Raw genomic sequence first — 24,522 nt, 5'->3', positions numbered from 1 at the left:
TCATTTTGTAGATGGAAAATAAGCAATTTTAGTCAGAAGGCTGATGATTTTACTTGGGCTGAAAAGCAGTATTTTCATGCCTCTTGTTCAAAAGAAAGTTGCAATAACCCCCACCTAACTGCTGAAAGATCTGAGCCTGCATTTCCAAAATCTTGGCCAGAAAGCCTCCTCAGATGCTTCAAGCTCTGCAGCTGCTTGTGACCATAGGCATTACCATTCTGGGTTGGCTGAGAGTCTGGGGACACATTTCATGCCTACAACTGTCGGGGGGGTCACAGGCTTCAGGAAGCAATTCAGTATTCATGAGTCTAGAGAGCGAATGGAGCTGTAGAGTGTAGGGAATGTTTGCTAGGAAAATGAGAAGAGTTCTTGGTGCTGTTTTAAGGAATACTTTGCATTTTACTTTAGATGATGAAAATGCAGAAATAGCACTGGAAGTAGAGACCATCATGCAAACTCAGAACCAACCACCTTGGGGGTCTAAGGTGCTGCTACATGATATTTAGTAGACCTAGCCAGAAACCTCAAGTTTGGGTTTGTTATTTTTACATCTAGAGCCAGGTACCTCATGCTGAGCTAACCTCTACTTGTGATTTGCTGGGATAGGGGAATTGGCTTCCACTGTGGTTGAATCCACCTACTTTTGGTTGATCCTTGTTTCTCCAGTTAATTAGCTTCCTCCTATTCCCTGTTCAGATTCCCTTGGCCCAGTCCCTTGAATAATTGGCAAAGCAGAACAGAGGCTGTGTGGTACTACCTGTGGCTCAGTTTTATTTAATAACACTGCATAACTCTGTGCAGCACATTGTGACTAATCACTTCCCCATTGCCCTGCCAGTCTGTGAAAAGGCCAGCATCACAAAACACCAAGTCAGAGCTCCTTGCTGAAACTCTGGAAGTTTATATAAAAAGCAAACTTTGGTGAATGAGGTCTGACTGGTAGGGGAATTGTTTTGATGAAAGAAACGTGCCCATCATTGACTCCTCTTCAGTGCTGAAGTTTGTGATTTTCCCCTTAGATGTAATGTACATCAACAGTTTTGACTCTGCAGACCTTGTGAAAAGGTCTTCCTCTTTTTCGTTCCTGGCAAACAAAAACTGCATTCATATAAACTCATGTAATTTCTGTTCTGGGTTTATCGTCTGTGGATTTGAATTTTTATTTTATTCAATGAATATAATTTCTCCCTTTCTTGCTTCTTCCTTAGTGCTAAAAAATACACAATGGCTTTTTAATATTTAATTGATTAGATCATTTTACAGGTTTTAGTTTAAAGGTAACCATAGCACAAATGCATCCATTATTAACTGCAGAACGGCAGTGTAGCTTCTTGGGAACCCTCTTTAGTTTAATATGAGAACCCCTGTCAACAGAAAACAGCGCTGATATTGTTGTTAAGTGTGACAAACTGGCAAATGCAATGGGCACCACGCTGGAACAATGCAAACTGCTTATATCAATGGAAGAGGCGATGTTTAAAAGTGAGATAAAGGCGGACAGCGAGAGGCTGTCAAGGAAGGTTCGATTCCGCGTTGCGTCCTCGCACAGCGGGAGGGTGCTGAAGGAGGTGTACGCTGACGGGGAGGCTGCCGACTCTCTGGACTCCGAGTATGCCAGTAGCTCAGAGACTGACCAAACCAGCCGGCTGAGCGAAGTGGATGGGCAGCAGAATGGACACGTAGGGTCCGAGTGCGACGAAAATGAGAACGAGCAGGATGACTTGCTCATTTTAGTCAGAGCCACTAAAGAGAGGAGGTTTGGTACAAAGCGAGTCAACATCCTCAGCAAAAATGGCACAGTCAGGGGAGTCAAGCATAAAGTGAGCGCTGGTCAAGCCCTCTTCGACAATTTGGCAAAAGTATTTCAGGTAGGTGATGTGGTTCTGCTGGCTGTAAGCCCTGTGTCTGTTCCTTTTAACTCCTCATGTTATTCTTCCCTTTGTCCAAACCTCTCTCATTTATGATTTCTCAATGTTCTGCCTCATTTCCATTGCCATCCACTTGCTGTTGTTGCCCAGGAGGGGCTCATTGTTCTTTCTGCTGTATAACACCTCCCCATTTCCACACTCCAAATTGACTGTGAACTTTTTCTTCCAAAATTGGCCTGAAGTTTGCTGAGTAGAGATGTGTATGTTGTGCTTCCCACGTATGGACCAGGAAAGAAACGTTAACAGAGGAATTAGCTGGCACTTTATTGGAGGTTTGTACAGACCCACCGTACAGGGATGTGTCATGTTTCTACTCCTATTATATTAGTTCTAATGAGTTTATGATGTTATCCACTGTCCCCTACATGTAAATAAGTATACTTGCAAATCCCATTGTGTTTAATGTGCAAAGTAGATCAAATTAGGTGCAGGATGGCAGCATTGACGGTTTTCCCACATTAAAATTTCAGAGGAATGAAATCTTAGTCGGACGTCTCTTTTATTAACATGTGTTTTCCATTTATTTTGTAGAAGGAGCAGAATATCTGTATTTGAAACAGTATATGCCACACTGATGCCTTAGGCAGAGAAACACAGGCCTCAGAAAAATCGAGATAAGAGTTCTAAAACAATTAGCTCATGTATATGTTTTATCTATATAGGCTATTCAAGCCTTTAAATCATTACTATTGAAAAAAAGAGCAACAAGTATGGAACCAAACTCTTTCTAAAGGTTGTTATATTATGATGGTCACTTAAATTCATCTACAATTGGCTTCAGGGTATCATTTCAAAAGTGTTTATGCAATTTTAAAGCATTGGGAATTTGATATCAGTAACAACTGTTGTGTATGGAAGTGAAATCTTCTGAAGTTCTTTCTTACTTTGAAACTAAGTCATTTCATAATATGCTTAGAAATGGCTATGGATTAACATTCTCTTGCTTCTGAATATTAATTTATCCTCTATGTTGTACCTAAATTACAACAGTCTTTTTGTCAATACTGATGTTCCTGTGGAAGTTGGATGTTTCAAAGATGAATTAGCTGTTCCTTTTTTGTTTTGACATCACATAACACTCAAGTAGCTTGCTTTCTTTCAAGCCACTCACTGAAGAGTTTGTCCTTGAGTTCCCTAGTCTGATAAAATTTGTAAGAAAGTCATATTTTCTAAGTAGATATGAATTAGGAAGTATTAACTGGTTCATGTCTGGGTTCTTCTCCGACTTGGATTCTCAATACTGTTCCATGTTGTTTTGCTACATGCAGTACACCATTTCACCTCGCTAACCTCATTACCTCCTAAAGGCTTTTTTCCACTTCATCATTAACATCAAGCTAAGAAATGTGAATAAGCTAGATAAATAGACCCATTTGAAGACGTATATACCTTAATTAGCCTCCCTGTCTTCCTGTTTCTATATCCAGTTTTAGTTTGGAAGTTCTTTGGGAAAGGTTCATGGACTGAAATCAATGTTCTTTGCAACGAAGTTTCTTTTAGTAGAGTTACAGCTAGGACCAGCACTACTTCCATCAGGTGTTTTGCTGGAAGAAAGTAATACTTGAGAGGAGATGTATCCATCTGATAACTTTGAAAAATGATACGTAGCCAAGTTTATCACCAGAGGTCTATAGTTAAAGCCTATAAAATAATGAATGGTTTAAAAGGTGGTAAGGATTTTGTACTGTCAATATTTTACAGCTGAAGAAAGTGGAAAAATTAAATTACCAGGTGAAAACAAACAGGTTTTTGTACAGCACGTAATTAAATTTAAGAACTCTCAGCTACCGGCATTGTAAAGACCAAAAGTATAGGCAGGTTTTGAAAGCAGATGAGGAAAACAGATGGGGAACTAAGCAGCTTCTGCTTAGGCAGGTCTAGATGACTGATAACCAGAAATAACTGTATATTCTTAGCTTAAGAATCTAGTGGATCAAAGACATATATTCAATAATATACAGAACATCATGATTTGAGGTTTCTACACAAACAAGTTCTTGTTTCCCCAGAGATAAGGTTTGACGTCTAGTGAAGAGGAATGATCGTTTGCATATCTTTCATGTCATACTGTAAGCCAGTTTTCTATGCCACATGGTGAACACAGAAGACAGCAAAGTACAAAGTTGACTTTGAGACTGATTCGGAACTGCTTGATCCTAATGTGAAATATGATTAAAATTCTTCCAATTACAAATGAAGTAGTGACCTTTAGGATGAGATTAAAGGATGATTTCTAGTTTTCTGTAAATCCGCTCCAGACAATTAATTGCACGGTAATACCACTTAGAGAACAACAAGAGTTCTTCATTCAAAGGTATGATAAGGTAGAAGTGTGTCTTTATTAGAAGATATAATAAGAGACAGGACAAGGGGCAGTGGGTGCAAACTGCAGTCCAGGAAGTTTCATCTGAATATGAGGAACTTCTTTACTTTGCGGGTGGCAGAGCACTGGGACAAGCTGCCCAGGGAGTGTGTGGAGTCTCCTTCCCTGGAGATATTCAAAACCCACCTGGACGTGATTCTGTGCAACCTGCTCTAGGAGAACCTGCTTTAGCAGGGGTTTGGACTAGATGATTTCCAGAGGTGCCTTCCAACCCTGACCATTCTGTGATTCTGTGATAACTCAATATCTCTTGATCTGGGCATTTTTCTAAGTTTCCCCCTTGATGATCTGAGGTTATCCGCAGTTACATGTTTCACTTCTTTGTAGATAAGCAACAGCAGATGTATAACGAGTTAAGATGTGTATGAAGCTCCTTATCCCTGAGAAGAGCCCATCTCTGCCCCTTGGATAATTCATCAGTGGATGACCTTGTTATACATGTCTCAGATTCAGTGTCAAAGCAGGTATTTGTAATCTCAGAGTATGCACATGAACTCTTGACAGTCCTAAATCCTGCGCATTGATGAATTCTTGAATGCAAAGACTTCTTATGTAGTATTTAATGTATCACTTATTGACTAAAATGTGTATGCAACAAGCCAAATACTGAGTACATGTGATTGTCCTGTGACCCTGAAACTAGGGGTTTTTTTTAGATTTTCTGCAGCGTCAGCATTCTGATACTTCAGACTATATCTGCAAATTCCTTTACTATGTTATTACCCCAAATCCCCAGCTGCTCCCTGCCGTAGAGGAGAGATCCTTTAAAACAAACGTATTTGCTTGGATATTCTAGGGATAAGCAGGGGTTCGTTAACTGGGCTGTATTAAGTCATGCAGCCAAGACTTCTGATGTTTTCTGTTCAAATACCTTTTTGAGTATTTTTTCCACATTTTCTAACTACAGCCTTTCTACAGATTTGGTTCAGAAAGTCCTTTCCCACAAAAGACTCATCTGAAAAAAAAATCACACCTTCTGGAGTTCTGGGGAATTTCAAAAGAGATGTAACAGAGGAAGTATTTCTAGATGAAAAGGTGTTTTTCGTAGTTTTTGTTGTTGTTATGTGATACAAGCCTGGCCTGAGAATGTATAGCTACTGCCAACTAGACTTGCATCCCCTGCTGCACCTTCCCACATCCACCAAGCACTTCCATCACCAGCACAACCAATGCCTTCCCATTTCCACTGTCCCTTGAGAAGACAAGCTAAGCTCCTTGCATTGTCCTGATGACTGTCTCTGTCCTCAGATGTGAGCTGCTCCAGCACTGTGACAGTAAAAGGTCTCCCATCAGATCGGCCCTGCATGGCTGGAGAAGCTGCTGTGAGCCCCGTGGGAGCCGCCGTGTGCAGCTGGGGCTGGCACGGCTGTGGGGATGGGGTGGGACCGAGCAGGACATGTCCAGGGGGTAGCTCAGCTTCATGGCAGGACATTTTTGGGACAGAAAGGTGGGGAAGAGACCAAAGTTACTGGTGCTTCAGGGGAGCATGGTTTCCATGGCAACCCTTCCAGCCTTTCCCTCCCAGAGGTGGATGCCACAAGGAGAGCGTTGACATAGCAACCGCATGGGGAGGGCGTTGCTGTGGCAACACCTCCTCAGCCCCTGCTAGGCAGGGAAGGTGGGAGGCCAGTTGGTGGTCATGGGTGGAGGCCAGGGATGGTCACATATGCCCACCGGCCCTCCACATGTGCCTGACCTGGCACTGGAGGGGTGGCCTCCAACAGAGCTGGCAATACAGTGGTCGGGAACAATTTATTCATGAGAAATATGCGCTACTGAAAAGCCTGAATAACAGAAAGGATCTGGAGCTCCCAGTCTCTCTGTGTGTGCACGTAGTTCTTGCTTCCTTGAAATAAATATAATTTTCCTCATGACCAATGTTTATGACTAGACCACCCCTATGATGGCTTCCAGGTGACACAGAGCAATAATCCTTGGATTGTCTGGTATGTTACTGAGTAGTACAATGATCATCTTATGTCAGACCGGGTTTCCATTCCAACATGCAATGTAATGGAGCTCAACGAAAGGTTTCACACAGGTGTCCCCTCATTTCCACTGTTTCAGCATGGATCCTTTCCTCCATTTCCATACTTGCACACTCCACTGGACTTCCAGCCTCCTCTGAAAGGTCACCTTCTGCTAAATTAGCTGCAGATCTCATTCTCAGGCAGGCTCTGCTGACGTCTCTTATGAAATGGCAGGCCTGGTTAACAAACCTGATTAATGCCTTTTGTGAGCATTGCATCAGAGGGGATATGGGTGAAGAGTCACACATAATGTACTTGGTCTTTACAATGTTTTCCAGCACAGCATCTCGGGTAGAGCTAACATTTAAGGTTGCAAAGTGCAAGTCAGTATTCAGCCTGATAAAGAACTAGCTTATTAATGTTTAGAGAGAGGTGGGAAAGAGTTAAGAATCAGGTGGAAGTTCGTTAAGGAGAGCTTCTCAGGTGGCTAAGTTAATTTTCGTCTTTCTTTACTTGTAAGTGACCTGGAAAAGTGAATACACAGCAGCACATGCAGAGCTTACAAACCAGCAGGGCTAGCTAATATCACAGAGAAAATAAAAAGAAAGACAGGAGCAAAACCAGCCATCTTCTAAAGAAGGCAGATGTTGCATAGTGCTGCTAAGGAAAGTTTCTGGTGCAACAGTACAAGCAAAGGTGTTAGGGTGGGTGATATACAACCACCCCAGCCCCTGGACCATGTATCACTACAATCCCCAAAACTCTGGGGAGAAGAGAGAGGTCCACACTTTCACTGGAGAGGCCATGATGTTTTCCTCACTTCTTTGGCAGATGATCAGTGCTGACACTCCAGCATCATTGGACTCTTTGAACTCAAAGACCTCTGCTAGGACTCCACTAAGACTGTAAAAGGTCTCCTGAACTTCCCCTTCATATTCTCATCCATACACACTGCCCCATGACTCCTAAATGGGCACAGCTTGCAAGAGCAAAAAACGTGCTGGATTGCTTGTACCTACTAGTAGCAATGTTAGGGAAACCTGTTGATAACCTAAAGCCATAGCATTTGCTGTAGTAATGCCATTTATAGGGATGGAGATAAATCCCAGTGAGCTGTAGGTACCTCCTCTGAGGTATAAAGTTCCAATGTATGTTCCTAGTTTCAGCAAGTCTGGAAAACTAATTATTGAACAATTTTTTGCATTGAAATCTATGGAAGAATAGGAAAAATTGTAGTGACACAGAGGATCAAGTAATTATGAGAAGCAGGTTTCTGTTTCTTACAGAAAACTTAATGTTATGAGGACAACTGGATCACCACTGAAATGGGCAGTGTCCCTTCACCACTTCCTTTGTACCTTCCTAAGTTCTTTGATCTGTGACCACAGTGGTCATGAGTAAAACAGGTAGTTTCCAGGGCTGGTGGCTGAATAGCCACAGTGATTTAAAAAGGGAGATGTTCAGGTCTGTGAGCTTTTAACTGGAGCCTGGGGTTGGTCAGTACTTTGGTTAATGGTTCTTTATTATTCTCATGTTCTCTTATAAATCAGCTGCAAAGCACTGAGTTCAGACGAGTCTATTATTAGACCGTTCATGATATTTTAGGGTCTGCTGCTATTGGATTTGAAATTCATATTTGGTACAGACTTGAAATGATCAGTAAATAGACCTTAAACTATCTAATCCTCTTAAAGTGATATACAAGCTTTGAGGTAAAAAAGACTTTGCTGTCTCATTTTTTTAAAATGTGGGTAAGGGCTGTCTTGACTTTTCAATTCACTCATCATTGGGAAGCTTAGCAACAAAACCATGGTTAAATTTATCACTTCTTCAAGACTGAATCAATAACTGAAGAAGAAAAGTTGAACTTTTATGCTGGTAGTCTGACCAGTATGCACTGGACATGTGTCTTACCTTCCAGAGCACTGCATGGCCTCAAAATCCTTGTAAAGGATGCATAAATGAAGATGAAGACACTGTTCTTGAGACCCTCAGGTGCACTGTATGGGGCTGATCAGAGGCAAGCCCTGGGACAATAAACATTTCTGTTCTGTGTTTACGTATGTTTCTGTTTCAGAGGATAAGCAGTACTTTGACTGCTTCCTGAATCACACCTACATCTGCAGGTGAGTGAAAATTTTTATGACACTGAATTAATTTTTCCCCACTGAGTGCAGTATTTTTGTCTGTTTAGCATAGGTAATGACCACATAAAATGCAAGACAGCTGAGAACTAACCTTTATGCATTTTGCAGTAGAGGTCAGGCATTAGTGGCATGAGTGGTATGGTTTTGAATCTGTGCACAGCAGCCTTTCCTGAGACAGAGACTGAACTGACACACTTCCCAGCAAGGGTGTGTGAAGCATGCTGGAGTCTCAAGTATAATCAAACTCTGGTAGATGCAGGATGGAAGCAGCAGTGAGGAAAAGATAATTTTGCACTTCATTAGCATCTTCGCTCTTCCGTTGGTAGAAAACAAATCCTAACAACCGACTGGTACTGAATAGAGTTGTCTCTGTCTTACCCCAGCTAGGGCCTAAGTGCCTGTGGTCCAAGCAGGTTGTGGACTCTGTAGGAAAAAGCGGAGCTGCTGCCCTGGGGTGTGAGGGAGAGCAGAATTAAATTGTTCCCTCTGTGAAGTCTATGCCATGTGGCTACTTTCCCAAACATAATTATTTATTAATAAGCCTCAGCCTCTGGCTTTTCCTTTGCATGAACAAGGGCATAGTAAAGAAGCTGTGGTAATACTGCAGTGAATATGTATGATTATGTAGTGCTAGAGTGAACCAAGACTTCAGGTATAGATTCAAAATACCCATAGGCTTCTGAAGAAGGACTTGGACATCATGCTCCAAAACTGTCATCCTCCAAACCTCCCTTTGGTGCCATCTTGTCTCAAAGCCAGCAAAAGCCTTTTGTTAATGAAAGTTTGACTAGTGGTTTTCTTTGGCCATGTGCCTCAGCATCTCAGTAGAATCATAGAATCATTTAGGTTGGAAAAGACCTTAAAGGTCATCAAGTCCAACCATTAAACTAGCACTGCCAAGTCCACCACTAAACCACTTCCCTAAGCACCACATCTACAGATCTTTTAAGTACCTCCAGGGATGGTGATTCAACCACCTCCCTGGGCAGCCTGTGCCAATGCTTGGCAACCCTTTTGCTGAAGAAGTTTTTGCAAATATACAATCTAACCTCCCCCGGTACAACTTGAGGCCAGTTTCCTCTTGTCCTATCTCTTGTTACTTGAGAGAAGAGACCGACACCCACCTTGCTACAACCTCATTTCAGGTAGATGTAGAGAGTGATATCATCTCCCCTGAGAAATGAATCAAATGTACGATCAGCTAGAGAACACAAAGGAAATGTGATGTTTTTATATTGCTTCCAAATACATAGCAATAATACTAAAAATAATGCTTTACATATATTTACAAAAAATACAAATAATTCAAAACATATTTGACAGGGCATGACAGTTACCTCCTACTCATGTCCAATGGGAACCACAAAATAGGCGTTCCTTTGCCTGTCTCACCTGCGGGGCTTGATGTAGTAGGTGTACTCTCAGCACGCCTAGTGGATCAGATCCTACACAAACTACATAAGCAGATGCTGCTTTGTTACAAATCATGTCTGCAGGAGGCAGTGGTGGGAGTTGTACTTTGAATTACACAGTCACAAGACAGCATGAATAAATTGCTGGAGCAGGAGTGGAACACACGCTTGCTGATTTTCAGCTTGCCATACCAAATACTACTATCCTTCAGCATCATGCTTGACTTTCTTTCTCACTCTGAAGCATTATAGTGATGGTGTTGCTTCAGCATGGAGGTATCCTAGAAAAGCTTGTAGCCTGTGACTTGCTTATTGGGGACAAGAGATAAAGACGAGACTGAACAGAGGTAGCCAAGACACGAGAGATTGCAAATAACCATATTCTACCACCTTGTTTCATCCTCTCTCTTTAAATCTAAAAATACATTTGCTTTCCTTTTGAAAGAAAAAACCAGTGTGCTTGTTCTCAGGCAATAAATGTGAATGCCAAATGGAAATAGATGCCCCTTGGTTTTACTAAGTTGAATTCCGAAATCATATTGGCCTCAGGAAATTCTCTGAGCTGAAAATAGTCATAAAATGAGAAAGTATTAGAAGGAAATACCATATATGCTTGCCATCCTCTTACTTTTAATTATCTGTCTGGTAGATGACCTAAAATACTAGATGAATGCTGGGTCCAAACCTGTGTACTGCTCTGGGACTCTTATGTAATGTCCCTTTGTGGAACTGCTCAGTAAGGTGCTCAGCCTTTGAATTAACATGGAAAATGCTTCATCTTACTTCAAACTGACTTGAAAAAGAGTGATGTTACATAAACAGCCTATCAAAAAAATCATAGGATGCTAGAGTGCAGAAATATTTTCTACTTATTCTAACAGTAGGAAATACTTTTTAAAAGTATTTTTCTGAATTGGCCTACAACAGAGATGAAAAGATGAACTGATTAGTCTTAATCATTAATTAGTAGCAATAACTCTTCATTTTTTTCTGGTTGCGGAGCTCAGCTTGGTAACCCAGCAGGACAATTAGTAGAAAATATCTTTCAAAGTACTCTTAAAACTAGAACTATCAAGAAAATTGGGGTCTATTCCCTTTTCTTTGACATGGTGCAACAGGCTGCCTGCTAGCACATTTGTTGTGTCCTCTCGCCCCTGAGTATCTGCATGCCTTTGACACAGCAAACACAGGTTTTATGGAACACATAAAGCTGAAATTCATTGCCTACAAATATGAACAAACCTGTATGCTTAATTACTACCATCCTTCTTGGTCATTGACCTCTAATTCTGTGTATAAATAAATTACTCTGCAATCGAATATTTAAGGGTCCTCATCGCACCTGATTGTCCTGGATGAGGTATGTTTTAGTTCAATTTACAAACAGGGATGCAAGTATTTGGCTACACTGGGCCAATTTGTCACCAGATTGCACAGCTGTGCATTGCAATTGCAAAAACATGGTAATAATGAGGATGAAACACAGCTCCTTTGTAAACAAACAAAAAAACCCAGTTCAGAAGAGTGAGGAATTACCTTTACCTTGGTGGTATGATTCTCCAGGCATGTAATAATGTTTTTGATCTCATGCCATAGAAGGCATTAGCAAAAATACTTTCTAACAAGCTAATAACATTACAATTCCATTTAGTTTACAGATCTCAGAAGTGTTTCAGTTCTGAACTAGGATTTGCAAATACTTACACGAGTAAGCTTACACATGCTAGACAAATACAAATGTACACATGCCACACAGGTGTTGTGTTACAATTAACCAGGAAAACTGTATTTTAGCAGTTGACCAAAAACACATTTCAGGAGCCACCCACTGTTAATTTAATTGGCATGTAGATGTCACTGAGGACTATTTCATTGCCTAAGAAAGAAGAAATGAAGTCATGCTTTATTTGCAGATAATGCTTGCTGGACTGCTCTCGTCTGTCAGCAGCCTGCTTTGACATTTGTCTACTAGTGTTGGCAGTTTATTACACATTACACCAACACATGGTATGTGATTAACAGCTTGAAAGAAAGAAATAGTCAAAGAGATACTGCTTTTTTTTGGCTGGAGTTTTAACCTGTGACTGCAAAGTTTGGCAGCATCCTAAGTTTGTTGCTTCGGTGCAATAAAACATGCTTCAGAATGGCATTTGCAACCAGAGAGAAAAGGGTAGGACTTGCATCCATGAAAACCTTCCTCTTTACTGCAGCATCCAGTACTAGCATGAAACTGAAATCTCACTGAATTTTTCAAAAATTTGTAAGAAAAATAGTAATAAGGACAGCATCCCCAGTCTGTTGATTTTGAAAAGGAGCTGGAAAAACCACAGCTCCCCATCCAAGCAGGCAATCTTCTGGTTTTGCTTGACGCTGTAGTTATGTTTTGGAGGGGCTGCCACAGCACAGCCTTCTACAGCCTCCATCACATAAAGCAACAGAAATGGTCACAGATGAGCAGCCAGAGTCAGTGAGGTAGAGGCTTATTTCACACATGACAAGAAAGAAGACAGAAACCCCATCATTCATTGCTAGAATGAATTCTGGAAAACATTTTAACAACCTTAGTACAATTTTGCTTTGGAACTATATATAGAGACACCATCCATCAATAATGTCAGAGGAGCATGTCTCTCATACTGCAGAAACAACACACGCAGGCTTGTTCTTTCTCCACTTCTCACAAAGAAATACAGAAAACCTTACTGGCCAATATTTGCACATAGTTATAACAACATGTGTTGTTGTGTTCTGCACTGACAAATCAGTCAATGCTGGTGTAAAGGCAAAGACATTTTTCTTTGGGATTGGCTCCTGGTAGCCTTGTTTGGAATACTTCTGATTGCTAATTACCTAACAGCCTTTCAAGATATTAAGAATTGACAGCTGTCACACAGTATTATTTAAGAAAAATCTATTTTCCCATGCAACTTCTGTAAGACATAAAGCACCCAGTTTCTAAACCTGCAATGGAAGTTCCAGATTTTTAAAGAAAAAATGATCTTTTCCTGCCCAGCTGCTCATGTCCTGCTCTTGGTTTACTACATGTAAATGCAAAGGACTCTCCATCCTAGCCCCACAGGCAGCTGTGAAGCATTCCATTGCTGTTCGAGTGGAGAATGTCATAAGAGACAGACTGATAGACACAGTGAAAAATGAGAATTTTAAGCATTATTGCTGGAGTTCCTTCCATTTATTGCAGGTCTTAATCAGAATCTTGAGAACTTCCCTTTCCAGGTGTTGGCTGATGCTTTCAATCAGATTTCCAAACATGCAGTGGTTAAGTCCAGTCATTCTTCCAAATCCCACCATGATCCAAAAACATAACCACCTACTCAGTCCCTCCAAGTCGAAACTTAAGCTGTCATGAAGATTTAAAAGAGGAATTTCTGAAGATTAATTAAAAACAATCATTTAAAATAGAAGTTTCTAAATGATTTTTTCAGGAAATAGAGTCTGTTAATTTAAATCTGTCTGCAAAGTTTTGCTATGGCAGCTCCTGGTTTCGTATCTTCTGGGTGGTCAGGCTTTTGCAAGCCTATCTGCTTGGTGCATGACATTCTCATGGATCCTCATGTAAGAGACTGTGGGGTGGAAGGGCACTTGTACAGGGCAGTATTTGCAGCTGAATTCAGGTGACTAATATCTTTTTTTCTGCTGCCACTGACTGGGAGCAGCCTTGCACCATGTAGTTCCTTCAACCAGGTAGCTTTATCCTCATTTGCTCCAGCAGTTTTCTTTTGAAGTCACTACAGATAAGGGCAAAAGTCGTCAAAAAAGAAGAGATGTCTAGTGAATTTTCTGACCTGTCTTTCATGCTGTCTCAATTCTCTTTTTGGTAGGAGGTTATGCGACTGGCAGAAATGTAATCAGTACGGAGTTTCAGCATTGCTTGTTGACATGATATGATGTTAGACTAAATGTTGTTATTGATTTTTCTTGCTGCAGGGGATTAAATGATATCAATGCAAAGGAACCACTGAAATTTTGATCCAAAAGAAAAGCAGATCGCCAATTTAATCACCTCAGCATCTGCTTGTAGTCATATTCCTTGACCAAAACACATTTAACCCTATGACATGATAGAGATTCTAGCCCCATTATAAGAATATTATTATACAAAAAGTAGGATTATAAGAATAACAATTTCTTTTCTATTTAAAAATTACTTATCTCTAGGCCGAATCCTAAATCAGATTAGTGCATAAAGATGCTCACACTGGTCTTGCTAAAAAATTACTCCAACTGCAGATGTGATATGCACAGAATAACTAATTTGGCAATTATTTTGACTAAGAGATTCAGGAGCTGGCATAAAGCTGGCATACAACTTGCTACATTCTGATTTTCAGACATTTTGCCTATTCGGTTAAAAAAACCCAAACCAAACCAAAACCAAAAAAAGAAGCTTATACCTTAGATTTTTTTCAGCAACAAAATCTGTAAGTGCTTCGTGGAGATGTGTTCTATTTTGCTCACACAGAAATGGTGGATGAGTCACCTGTCCCGTTTTGTACATCAAGGCTAGTAGCCACAGTGCAGGCTATTCTAGGACAGAGCTGGTTTATGTACGCTGTCTAGGAGTTGCATCCTCTAGGTCTGTGTAAAAATCTCAAGCTCTCTGCCTTTGGTTTTGGAATCTGTTGCATAAGGAAAGGAATTAAGCCCTGTATGTGTGCAGTGCAATGCATCTTTAAAGAAATGGAGATTGAGTATATAACTAGTAATTAACTACTCAGCGTTTGAAGATGAAGGTACCAAAGTTCTAGGTATTTTCAAGTAATTAAGCAGCTGAGAGTGTAGTTCCAATTAGATTAAGTAATATAGCAGGGAAACAAGGTCCTTCATCACTCAGTGCTGACACAGAACAAAGCAGTGCTACAACTACAAGAGATCCCTTTTCATCACTTCGTATACTGAGTGATAAGGCTGGCTCTCATTGAGGAGTAAGGACTGAATCAGCACTTCACCGTCACTTTATTGCACTAAGCATAGCTTAACTTTGCTCTTAGTCTCATTGAAAGACCCGGACAAAATTCATTACCATTTGCAGAGTGCTTTGTCACCCTGTGTGAGGCAATGATCTGTGTCCACCTGTAAAAAAGTTGGCATTTTCCTTAATGTGCAGTACAAATGACAACTTCAACTTTGTACATAATAGCCTGTTTTTATTTCAGCTCAGATGAGTAACATTTTCAAGTAGAATTTAAATTGTATAAAGTGCCAGGAAAGAAAAAGTACATAATTTGGTAAATGTTTGGAAATGAAAACTAAGCATACTGGGAGGGTGATGGTTTCCCAGTTTTGTTCAACACTCCTTGGGAGTTTCAGGATCTCAGTGCATCTCATTCCAGCTTCCATTCACAGGAACACAGTAAAAGAAAAAATAACTTTTGACAGAAAGATTGTTATCTGCCAAACACGAAAATCCCAGGGTGTATCCCAAATCAAAATCAGACTTTATTTAACTCTTTCCTTGGATTTTATCGGTTAGGAAGGTAAATCGTGAAGAATGGATTGTAATTTTGAAATTTCTCTGCTGCTGATTGCAGTTGAAAATGGCACCTTATTTCATTTATGCTATTACCTTCTTTAGTTGTTTTCTGAGTGAGGAGAAGTAGTTCTGTTGTACAAGACTGACTCTAGGGTGTAATTAATCCACGATGGAAGGCTGAACCATCTGCCAATGAAAATGTAGTAAATTATCAGCTGAGCTAAGTCCAAATGATAAGAGCTTTCCTGAATACTGGTTTTAACTTGCCGATTGTCTTTAACACTGGGAAAATCACCAGTTGCATCATTGGTGCAAATAAGAAAGAAGTCATGGACTATTGTGCTGTTTCCTATGGTATTCTGGTATATTGAAAGTAAATCTTAGGAAAACAGATCCATTCACTACACAAAGCATAACCTGGCAAAGAAGGAAGAGCCATATAATATCACAAGCGGGATCTCCCCAGCTAACTGTTTTATTCTTCAGTCAGAATTATGATTAATCACATTTTAATTAACCAAACTGTAATTGACATTTGGGACCTATAAAGGGGATCACTGCATGAGTAAACTGCACCTGGCTATGTTTAAATATAAAATGGCTTAATTGGAGATCCATGTGCATATGTATATATGTATTATTGTTACATTATTATTAACACCATTCAGTCTCTCCAGCAGCCTAAGGATACAACTATTTTAGAAAAGATGAGTAAGAGACTGGTGAAAGAGAGGAGAAAAGAGAAAGAGGGAATGGTTAGCAACCTCATTTCTTTTTTTTTTAAGCTTCATTTACCTGCCAGAGACCAGTATACAGGGTTTTCCAAAGCTACTGCCATGTTAAAAAAGAAATGGGACAGAGTAGACAGTAATTTCCATGTAAGCCATTTGCTACTGATCAGCATGGTTCTGCTTCTCTGCAGTATGAAATGTTCCATTGAGTGAAGGAACAGTGATTACAGATGGGGCCAACATGCTTAAACCAAGGCTCACTTGGAGCCACGCTGTTTGCTAACTTCTCCACATGATCTATCAAACACCTTCCTCTTCATTTGCCCACCCTCAGTTAGTCCTGCCTAGTCCATCATTACTTACAGAATATTCTCAAAGAGGACATAACCTGCCCCAAGATCCTCCTCAGACAGGCAAATAAAGAGTCAAATATCTTGAATAGCCTGATGAATAACAAGCAAAAGAAAAAGTTGCTTATGACAAGAGAAAATGGGATTTGGGCCACACAACTAAGGGTTCTGTTTAAGAGAGATGTATTGTGGTTTTTTTTTATAATTCAGGATGACATCATGGGAAATGGTACATAAGTAAATAGGAGAATTACCACCAAAGTTGGAGTAAGTAATAGGACAAACATTCCCTCTCAAGACAACTAAACATATTTGAAAAATCCTACTCATATTATTAAAAAGCAAGCCCCAAAGTAGCTTAAAATGTTAGTTAAAATGATCAAACAGAAAAGCAACTATACAAGAAAAATAACTAGTCATTTATTCAAGTATTTCTTATCTACAAGCAAATATAGGCAAGTCTAGACATGTTTAAAAATTCTTTTTTGGCAAGTGACCAAACACTAAGTGCTAGTCAGAACTCTTTCAAGTTGACCTACGTGCTCTCTATTTCCAGCCCTTTTTGTTTGGAGTAGAACCAGAAAACAGAAAGGCCCAGAAAAAATGGATGTAAAAATTGACCAACATTATTTAAAATTCAGAAAAAATTCCATTTTATTGAAGTTTGATTCTCATTTTACTCAGTCTGCTACTCCCTGTTGCTAGAGATAAAGAGATAGAATTGAAATAAACACTGATCAAATGTTGAATAATAATTATTTTTCATACTCATACATATAACTGATATCACCAAGTAGCAACATAACTATTAAGCAATAGGAAATTAAATGGTCTAATCTAGGACAGATCTTCTTCTAAGGATAGAGACTTCTTCTCTGGTATCCAGGGCTTGCACATTCTTTAGAATTGTATAATTAATACTATCAGTATTTTCGTAACCCATCTGTGATCCATTGTTTCAGTTCTCTGGTCTTCCACACTATTTACAGGCATAGCTTTAGGCAGGCAGATGCTATGCAGCTCAAGCCATACATTTTTAATTTACTGATAGCAGCATTTCTTTAGGTGACATGTAGTAGACTTTTTTTTTTTTTCCTTTTACATTAATTAGTTTCTGTTTTCAAGGTACATTGAAGAAGTAATAGTGACCCTACAATCTGCCTGTTCTCTAACTTCATGTTGTCCATTAGAAGACACAGAAAATGGGCACGAATGATAAAATGCGAATCTATCATTTTCATTTTCACATTTTGTTTGACTTCCTGATTTTCCAGACATTTAAAAATGCCTGTATCTTTCTCATGTCAAAGGCACATTGCATAAACCGTTATGCTGCTGTTTTGTGAGCAGTCTTCAGAAAACTCTCTCCAGGTAAACAGCTGCAAACAGCTGAAGTAGAAATTCAGCCTTTTCCCTCTCCTTTCTTGTTTATGTAACACAACCACAAACTCTCACTGGTCTAATTTAATATCACTGGGATAATTTAAAAACTATGTCCCTTTACTTTTGCATAAATCAGACGTGCTACTGGAGCCAAAATGAGTCTAATATGCAATGAAAGTTCAAGCCAAAATCTAGACCTAAATTAAAAGACTTCCAAATGGTCACACAATTAATGCAACAACATAATATTGTATGTGTTTGTAGACATCACAACCATATTCAGGCCTGTCACAACACAAGCAATATCTGCCAGAAATAATATTCTCCTTGCAGAAGTGGGAAGTTTCAGTTTGACCACTGATATGCTACCATGTTTCATAGCTACCATATTTTCTGTGGACTGTGTGTGAATTTTAGTGCTTTGGTAAATTGTATCTGATGATTTTTAAAGGAATTCAGCTTACATCAAGCAGTGTAGGAGGTGAGACAGAAAATGAGTGGATACTGGGAGTAAATGGGTAAAACAGAAGAGGCTATTGGTAGGTGAAGCAAAGGTCCTTCTCTTCTCCAAGATGATAAAGATAACTGAAATATCTTTGGAGAAACCTCTCTAGGTAAAATTCACAGGATGAAATTATGTAGCATCCTTGTCAAGTAATTCTGTAGAGGTATTTGGAAAGGTGAAACTAACTAAGAGCCAGAAGAACTAGTGGAAACCAAGATCATGACAAATGAGACTGGCCAAACTGTAGATACTGAGATAAAGTAATTTGCAGAAAATTTCAGGTGGTAGTTATGCAAAGTCTGTGACTGTGAATATATGGGATAGGATGGAGAGGAATAAAATAGGAACACTTATATTGTTGAGGGAACTCAGGAGATAGATACTTGTGGAGAAAAACTGAGTTTATCTATGTGATACTGGAGAAAGCTCCCTGCTATCTGGATTCACAGAGACATCTTGGAGAAAAATGGAAGGGCTGTGACTGTCAGTGTTTGGAATGTTATTTGGGAGCCTGAAAAGCTGGTGTAATGGTTGCGGACGTGCTCCACCAGTGGTTTTAAGTAGCCTGTATTTTCAGTTTAAGATGATTAGGTAAATGTGTTCACTGGAATTCCTCAACAAACCTACCAGAGAGGGAAATGATGCTTTGAATTCAGCACATTTCCAGGGATCAACTTCAATCAATACAAAACTTTGAAGGTTTTGGCTCAGTCTCTTCCTGGCTTAGCTTGTGGCACTAGCTTGCACCAGAACATCAGAGTTTATCAGAAATGGTGGCATTATATGTGTTCCATGGCAATGCATAGTGGTGATCTTCATATGAAAGGGTGAGTTATCTGTGACACTTTCAGTAAGTAAGACATGTCCAGAAAACTGGGATCTGTGTTAACCGCAGTGCTCCTAGGTTTGGTTTGGGAGTGCCTGCCTGCTAGGGGTGTGAGGCCTCTGGTGAGCCTCTGCCATTTTAGCTGATTCACTATATGCTCGCCTCTACTGAAACACAATAAGGAGGCACCAGCTACATCTGAGCTGGCATCATGGAGATCTCCATCTCCCAGCCATTCTTGCAGCCTGCCTGCAGCACAGGCTTACAATTTTGACCTTACGTAAATCTTATGAAAAGATAAGGGCTGAGTTTAAATCAATCCCTCAATAGCTGCCAGAAATGTCAAGTCGGTCTTGAGAGAATATAGTGGAAAGCGAGAGGCAGGAGATGAAAGTCATCTGCATGCTGGCAGTGTTGCAGGAAGCACAAATCTCTCCTGGAGGCCTGGGGGTTCAGGTCCTGAGAGATGACTGTGACCTGGAAGAGAGCTGAAGAGCAATCAGACTTGGTGGAGGGGAAAGGAAGTGTAGTCTGCAATCTGATCAGTTCTTTGAAGTAAAGAGAAAGAAAAAAGGACTAGGGAAACAAGATTTTTCAATTACAGCTTGAATTCAGGAGGTTTGGCAAAGACAGATGAATGGGAAGACAGAGGTTTTACATTCATTCTTTTGATTCAAACTTAAAAGTACCTTTATTTTAACCGCATCTATGAAGAATTTTCTTGCTAAATGTTTTATACTCAGAGGAGCAAAATTTAGCATAATTTTCCACCAGAACTTCAGTCCTGACCACAAGGCAATTTGAAGTTTTGCAATTTTTTTGTAGTTTTTACCATTTAATTTTCCCGAAATTAACTGCTCATCTCTCTGACTGGCATAGCCTACTTCTTAAGAAGTAGTGTTAAAATTTAATACGCATTTCTAAGTAGTATTTGTTTTACGCAAAGACCCAAGAAGCAAATCAGAGAGCTTGTATCTCCTGCAACACAATTTTGTAGAAGCATAGTTTCAGTTTCCTGATCCAACGATTACATCAAACAAAGAGAAACTGTTTATATTGCCACTCAGATTATTCAGCTGGAAGCCATTTATCAAACATAGCAGATAATCAAACATCAGTAAAACTAGCTTATAACTCTCCTACTAACACTGCACCTGTAGAAAACAATTGTTTCCCTGGATGGATGCCAGGTTACAGCACACTACAATCAGTCTTTCAACACACAGTAGGCACAGAAGGGATATATGAAATAACCCATTGCCGAAGAAAATTCATTGTTGGGACGGGGGATGGGTCTGGCTGAAGTTTGCATGATGTGTTCTGTATAGATTAAGGTGGGTATTAAGTGTGTTCACATTAAATATACTAATATACTGTAAAACAGTTATGAAAAGTGAAAACGACTTACCAGAAACAGCAGCATTTCCCCACTGAAAAACTGAGTTTCTGGAAAGAAAAAGTCTTATAGGTTAGTGTTGTTCATTGCCTCAAAAGAGCCATTTTGCAAATACTGCATCTCTAAGTAAAGTAATCCAAGCATCTGTCCTCTTGTATAGGAAGTCTTGCTACTCTGAAATGAATTGATGGGGGGAAGAGGAGGGTAATAGGTGAACAGGCTGTTTGATGAACAGCACCAGAGCATTTTTTAACTTCCTTTACTCTCCCCTTTCCCAATCAGTTCGTTTCAGAGCTGACATTACAGTTGTCAAACTAAGATGAAAGAACAAGAGTGGATTGTGCCATGGCCCTGCCACTGAAGGCTGAGAAGCAATCAAGCTCTCAGTGAAGATGAAGATCAATATCAGAGAAAGCAAGTGCACTCCCCATGTGGTTTGAGGCCACTTTTCTCACCCGACAAGCAAATACTGTATTTGGTAAAATGCACATGCTGAGAAACTCCCATGGAGCTTTATCCTGGTGAATTGTCATGGATGTCTGCTCCTGGAATTCGGGTCCAAGAGCTAAAAAATCACTCTGTGAAATTTACTTGCAGTCAACCCTCTTAATGACAAATATTTTCCCTTTGCATAGCGTATTCTAGGAAATACTGCGATTTCATTCACTTTGTACAGGGAATGCCTTGTGGATGGCAGAGCATTCCCTCCATTACAGTTACTTTTACAGGGCTGAATCTTGGTTATCAATTTGAAGTGGCTAAAAACCTCCAAATGTACCTGTATCATTAGTCAAAATAATTGATATAAAATATCAACTATAAATATAAAATTGATATAAAATCATCATTCTAGAGTAATGCTTTCCATGGCTGACAATGATTGATATGGTCAAAGAAACTAAATCAATGGGACAACACACCATGTTTTATACCCAGAGGAGCAAAATTTAGCAACCTGATTTTAAGCGCTACTTAATCCAGGAAATATTTGGCTCCACAGTTGTCTTTTGTAGGTGAGATCATAATAAGGCTGAAAAATATATATATATCAGGTTCCAGCTGTCTATTTTGGTGTAGGATACCGCAGTACATTTTGCAAATGAGGGGGAATATCACATGCCTTGCTGAAACTTGGTTTAGATATTTCCTGATTGCTGCATTAAGATTGCAATGGAAGATTCCTGCTGTAAATGGCAGAGAACTGCATCTGTCTGTCCTAAAAAATAATTGCATATTAGTTTTGCACGGTGATTGCACTGGTTGGTGAAAATTTTCTGAAATCAGGTTCTCTGGCTAGTGCTGTTAAAAATTGCACTGTCCTGAATTATGAGTCAGATTTTCCTGGTATGGATGCAGTCATAAAGATTTTCTTTGTACTGATAGTGGAATTTTCAAAGTTATTGGCAGTCCAAAGTCTATACAGGCCAACTATAAAAAGATTACCTGTGGAGCCATTTGTCTGCCTCTAATATTTTATTGCTATTTGCTTCATGCTTCCTAACACTGTGTTTTTCTCGGTGTCTTTATAAGGCTCATGAGAGGGGAGGAGGATGCTAGCAAATGGAATCACAGAGATCTCTGCAACAATGAAGGGCTTTAAATAATGAAAAAAAATTAAATGAAGTCAATTAAATAAGAAATACTTTTGATTTGTTTCTTACCACCGTCACTGGTTTATCTGAGAAAGATTTTTCAATTACATTTTAAGGACAGCGTAACAGTTTTGTCAATTAACACTGTAATTATTTTCATTTATAAGCAACATTTTAGACAGTTAGGTTAAAAGATACATAAACAGTGTTTGATGAAGAGTGTATCATTTGAAGTTTTTTTCACAACACACCAGGATTATGTTTGAGGGCTTTGCATGGAAATTGAAAAAGGGAAAGCACATTTTGGCAATTTTGCAATATCTGTTGTTTCCAGGACAGCATTTTGGCCATTATTATTCCTTGCTGTAATAACGTCTCCTATTATTCTCCATTAGTAGATGCAATTGGCTGCTCCAAGATAAGGGATATGAGGGATAATACTTGGCTGAGATGTGGTTTGATCCTCTAAATGCTTACATTTTATCAGCTATAAAATACATTACTGTGCTGACTATGCAGCATAAGATATTTCATGGATCAAAACTACCCGACCATTTAAGTCACTGTATTTCCTTTGGAAAAAAAAGAAAGATGAGATCTACAAATCTGACGAGGACTGTCAGGTATAGAAGACAGAAACACTCAACCTGTGTAAACAGCTCAGCTTTTACCTATTTTAAAGCTATGCCCCCACATGCCAGACTACCGGGAGGAGCTTCATCAATGTTACAGGACAGTCAAGGTACATCGTCTGGCATTGGGCCTCTTCTGCTGGATACAGGGATAGTTCACAGAACTGCATGATGTGAGGGAAGGTTGTTGGACACTCCTTTTTTCAAAGCGCTTCTAGTGCCTCATGTAAACTGCTGAGGGCAAAACTATTTTCAGTAGCTCTTGCTTCTTCGCCTCCAGTCTTTATGGACGGTGTCCTTGCACAACAAAGAAATGCTTCTTCTTTCTTACAAACCTCTGTAAACAAAGACTCTCTCTGTTCTCTGGGAAGAATGTGTTGGAGACATCAAATTGGTAGATAGGGAAAGAGAGAAATAAGGAGCAAGCAAGCAAAAGAGAGAAACAAGCATTATATGACAGTGTTTTCTTCCTGGGAGAGCTGCAGACTAGGTTAGAATTACTCACAGGATTATCTTTTGCTTCTGATTTTCAAAGGTTTCATGTATTCCAGTCATCTGCAGAATGGCATAAATAAACTGATAACAATATACTGATAGACCTTCCAACACCTGATAAATAAAATCCAATTAGCCATGGACAGATATGGATTTTTTTTGACTAATTCGAACACTGTAATAAATTTTGCCCCGGCTGACTTCCACAGCATTGCTGCATCTGGTTGGACAGGAGCTGCTTTATTCCCCAGAGTCAGTGCCACACCTGCAGCAGGCAGTTTGACTGCTACACGAGCAGAGGCATCAGGGTCTTGCAGAGACTGTGAACCCTTGGGAGATAGCCTGTTCTCTTACCTGAGCGCGGGTCACCTGAGAGCAGGCTGCAGCCTGGCTGCGTGGCTGTGTGCTGGGTGAGTGGCAATGAGGACGCGGGGACGTGAGCTCACTTGTAGGCTTTGTACCTGCTGAACCTGCTGGTAGCTGAAGCTTTACAGAGAGCAGGGAGAGGCAGGGTCATACTCTGTACTCCCTTGCTGTGGTATTGTGAGCATTTTTTCTACTTTGAAATGAAAACACTTTGACATTCCTTGAATAGCAGTCTGTGCCAGAAGATGTGTGGGAAAGCCTACAGTGGCAAAAAGAAGGTATGGATGTTATATTGCATTATATGAGGAACAGGAAGGGTAACAACACACATATCCATGGTGTCAGAGGGTGGAAAGCTCTCCTTTTGTTTTTGGGTTTTTTTTAGTATCCAGTCAAGTAATTTTAGGATGAAAGGAACAGTATAAATATTACATACAGTATTATTATTACTTTTGTTATTTTCATCTGATATCCCAAAACTGATATACTGCCTGAAAAGTACAAATAAATTACAGGCATATATAAATATACTATACCAATGTCTTAGGTATGATGACACTCTATATCTATTTTATGCTGGAGCTGATGAACAATTTTGAGGATGCCAGCCTTAAAGAGGTAAAACTGTGCTATTTTACAATCATCAGAATGTGGTGGGTGTGTAGACAAGAAAGACAACATTTGCCCAGGAGTTAGGAGATCAAAGAATTCAGGTTCTTGCTGGATCACAGCACTTCTCTATAATTGTGACCGTCTCCTCAGAGTTATTTAGCTCTATCAAACTGCAACAGGAAAAAATGAGATGTTTCATGCACTGTGTCAGGACACTCAACCAGGCAGAGGACACTGCACTCCTATATAGTTTTTGGAAATGCATATATTCCTAGGGCTGCTGTTCATGGAGTAGGTGAGAGC

General features: G+C 39.8%; 1 protein-coding gene across 1 annotated transcript in view; it reads left to right on the top strand.

Moving 5' to 3' along the window:
* The first annotated feature begins 1,333 nt into the window (after window positions 1–1,333).
* Window positions 1,334–24,522, top strand: part of GRXCR1 (glutaredoxin and cysteine rich domain containing 1) — a 41,258-nt gene continuing 18,069 nt past the window's right edge. The window contains exon 1 of the mRNA XM_037400910.1: window positions 1,334–1,868. Within this exon, the coding sequence (XP_037256807.1) occupies window positions 1,422–1,868 (447 nt within the window). The 5' untranslated portion in view covers window positions 1,334–1,421. The remainder of the gene's footprint in view (window positions 1,869–24,522) is intronic.

The sequence above is a fragment of the Falco rusticolus genome, chromosome 1 (genome assembly GCF_015220075.1).
Source record: "Falco rusticolus isolate bFalRus1 chromosome 1, bFalRus1.pri, whole genome shotgun sequence".
NCBI classification, from domain to species: Eukaryota; Metazoa; Chordata; class Aves; order Falconiformes; family Falconidae; genus Falco; species Falco rusticolus.
The sequence above is the reverse complement of the archived record's forward strand: the minus strand, read 5'-3'. Positions and strand labels throughout refer to the sequence as shown.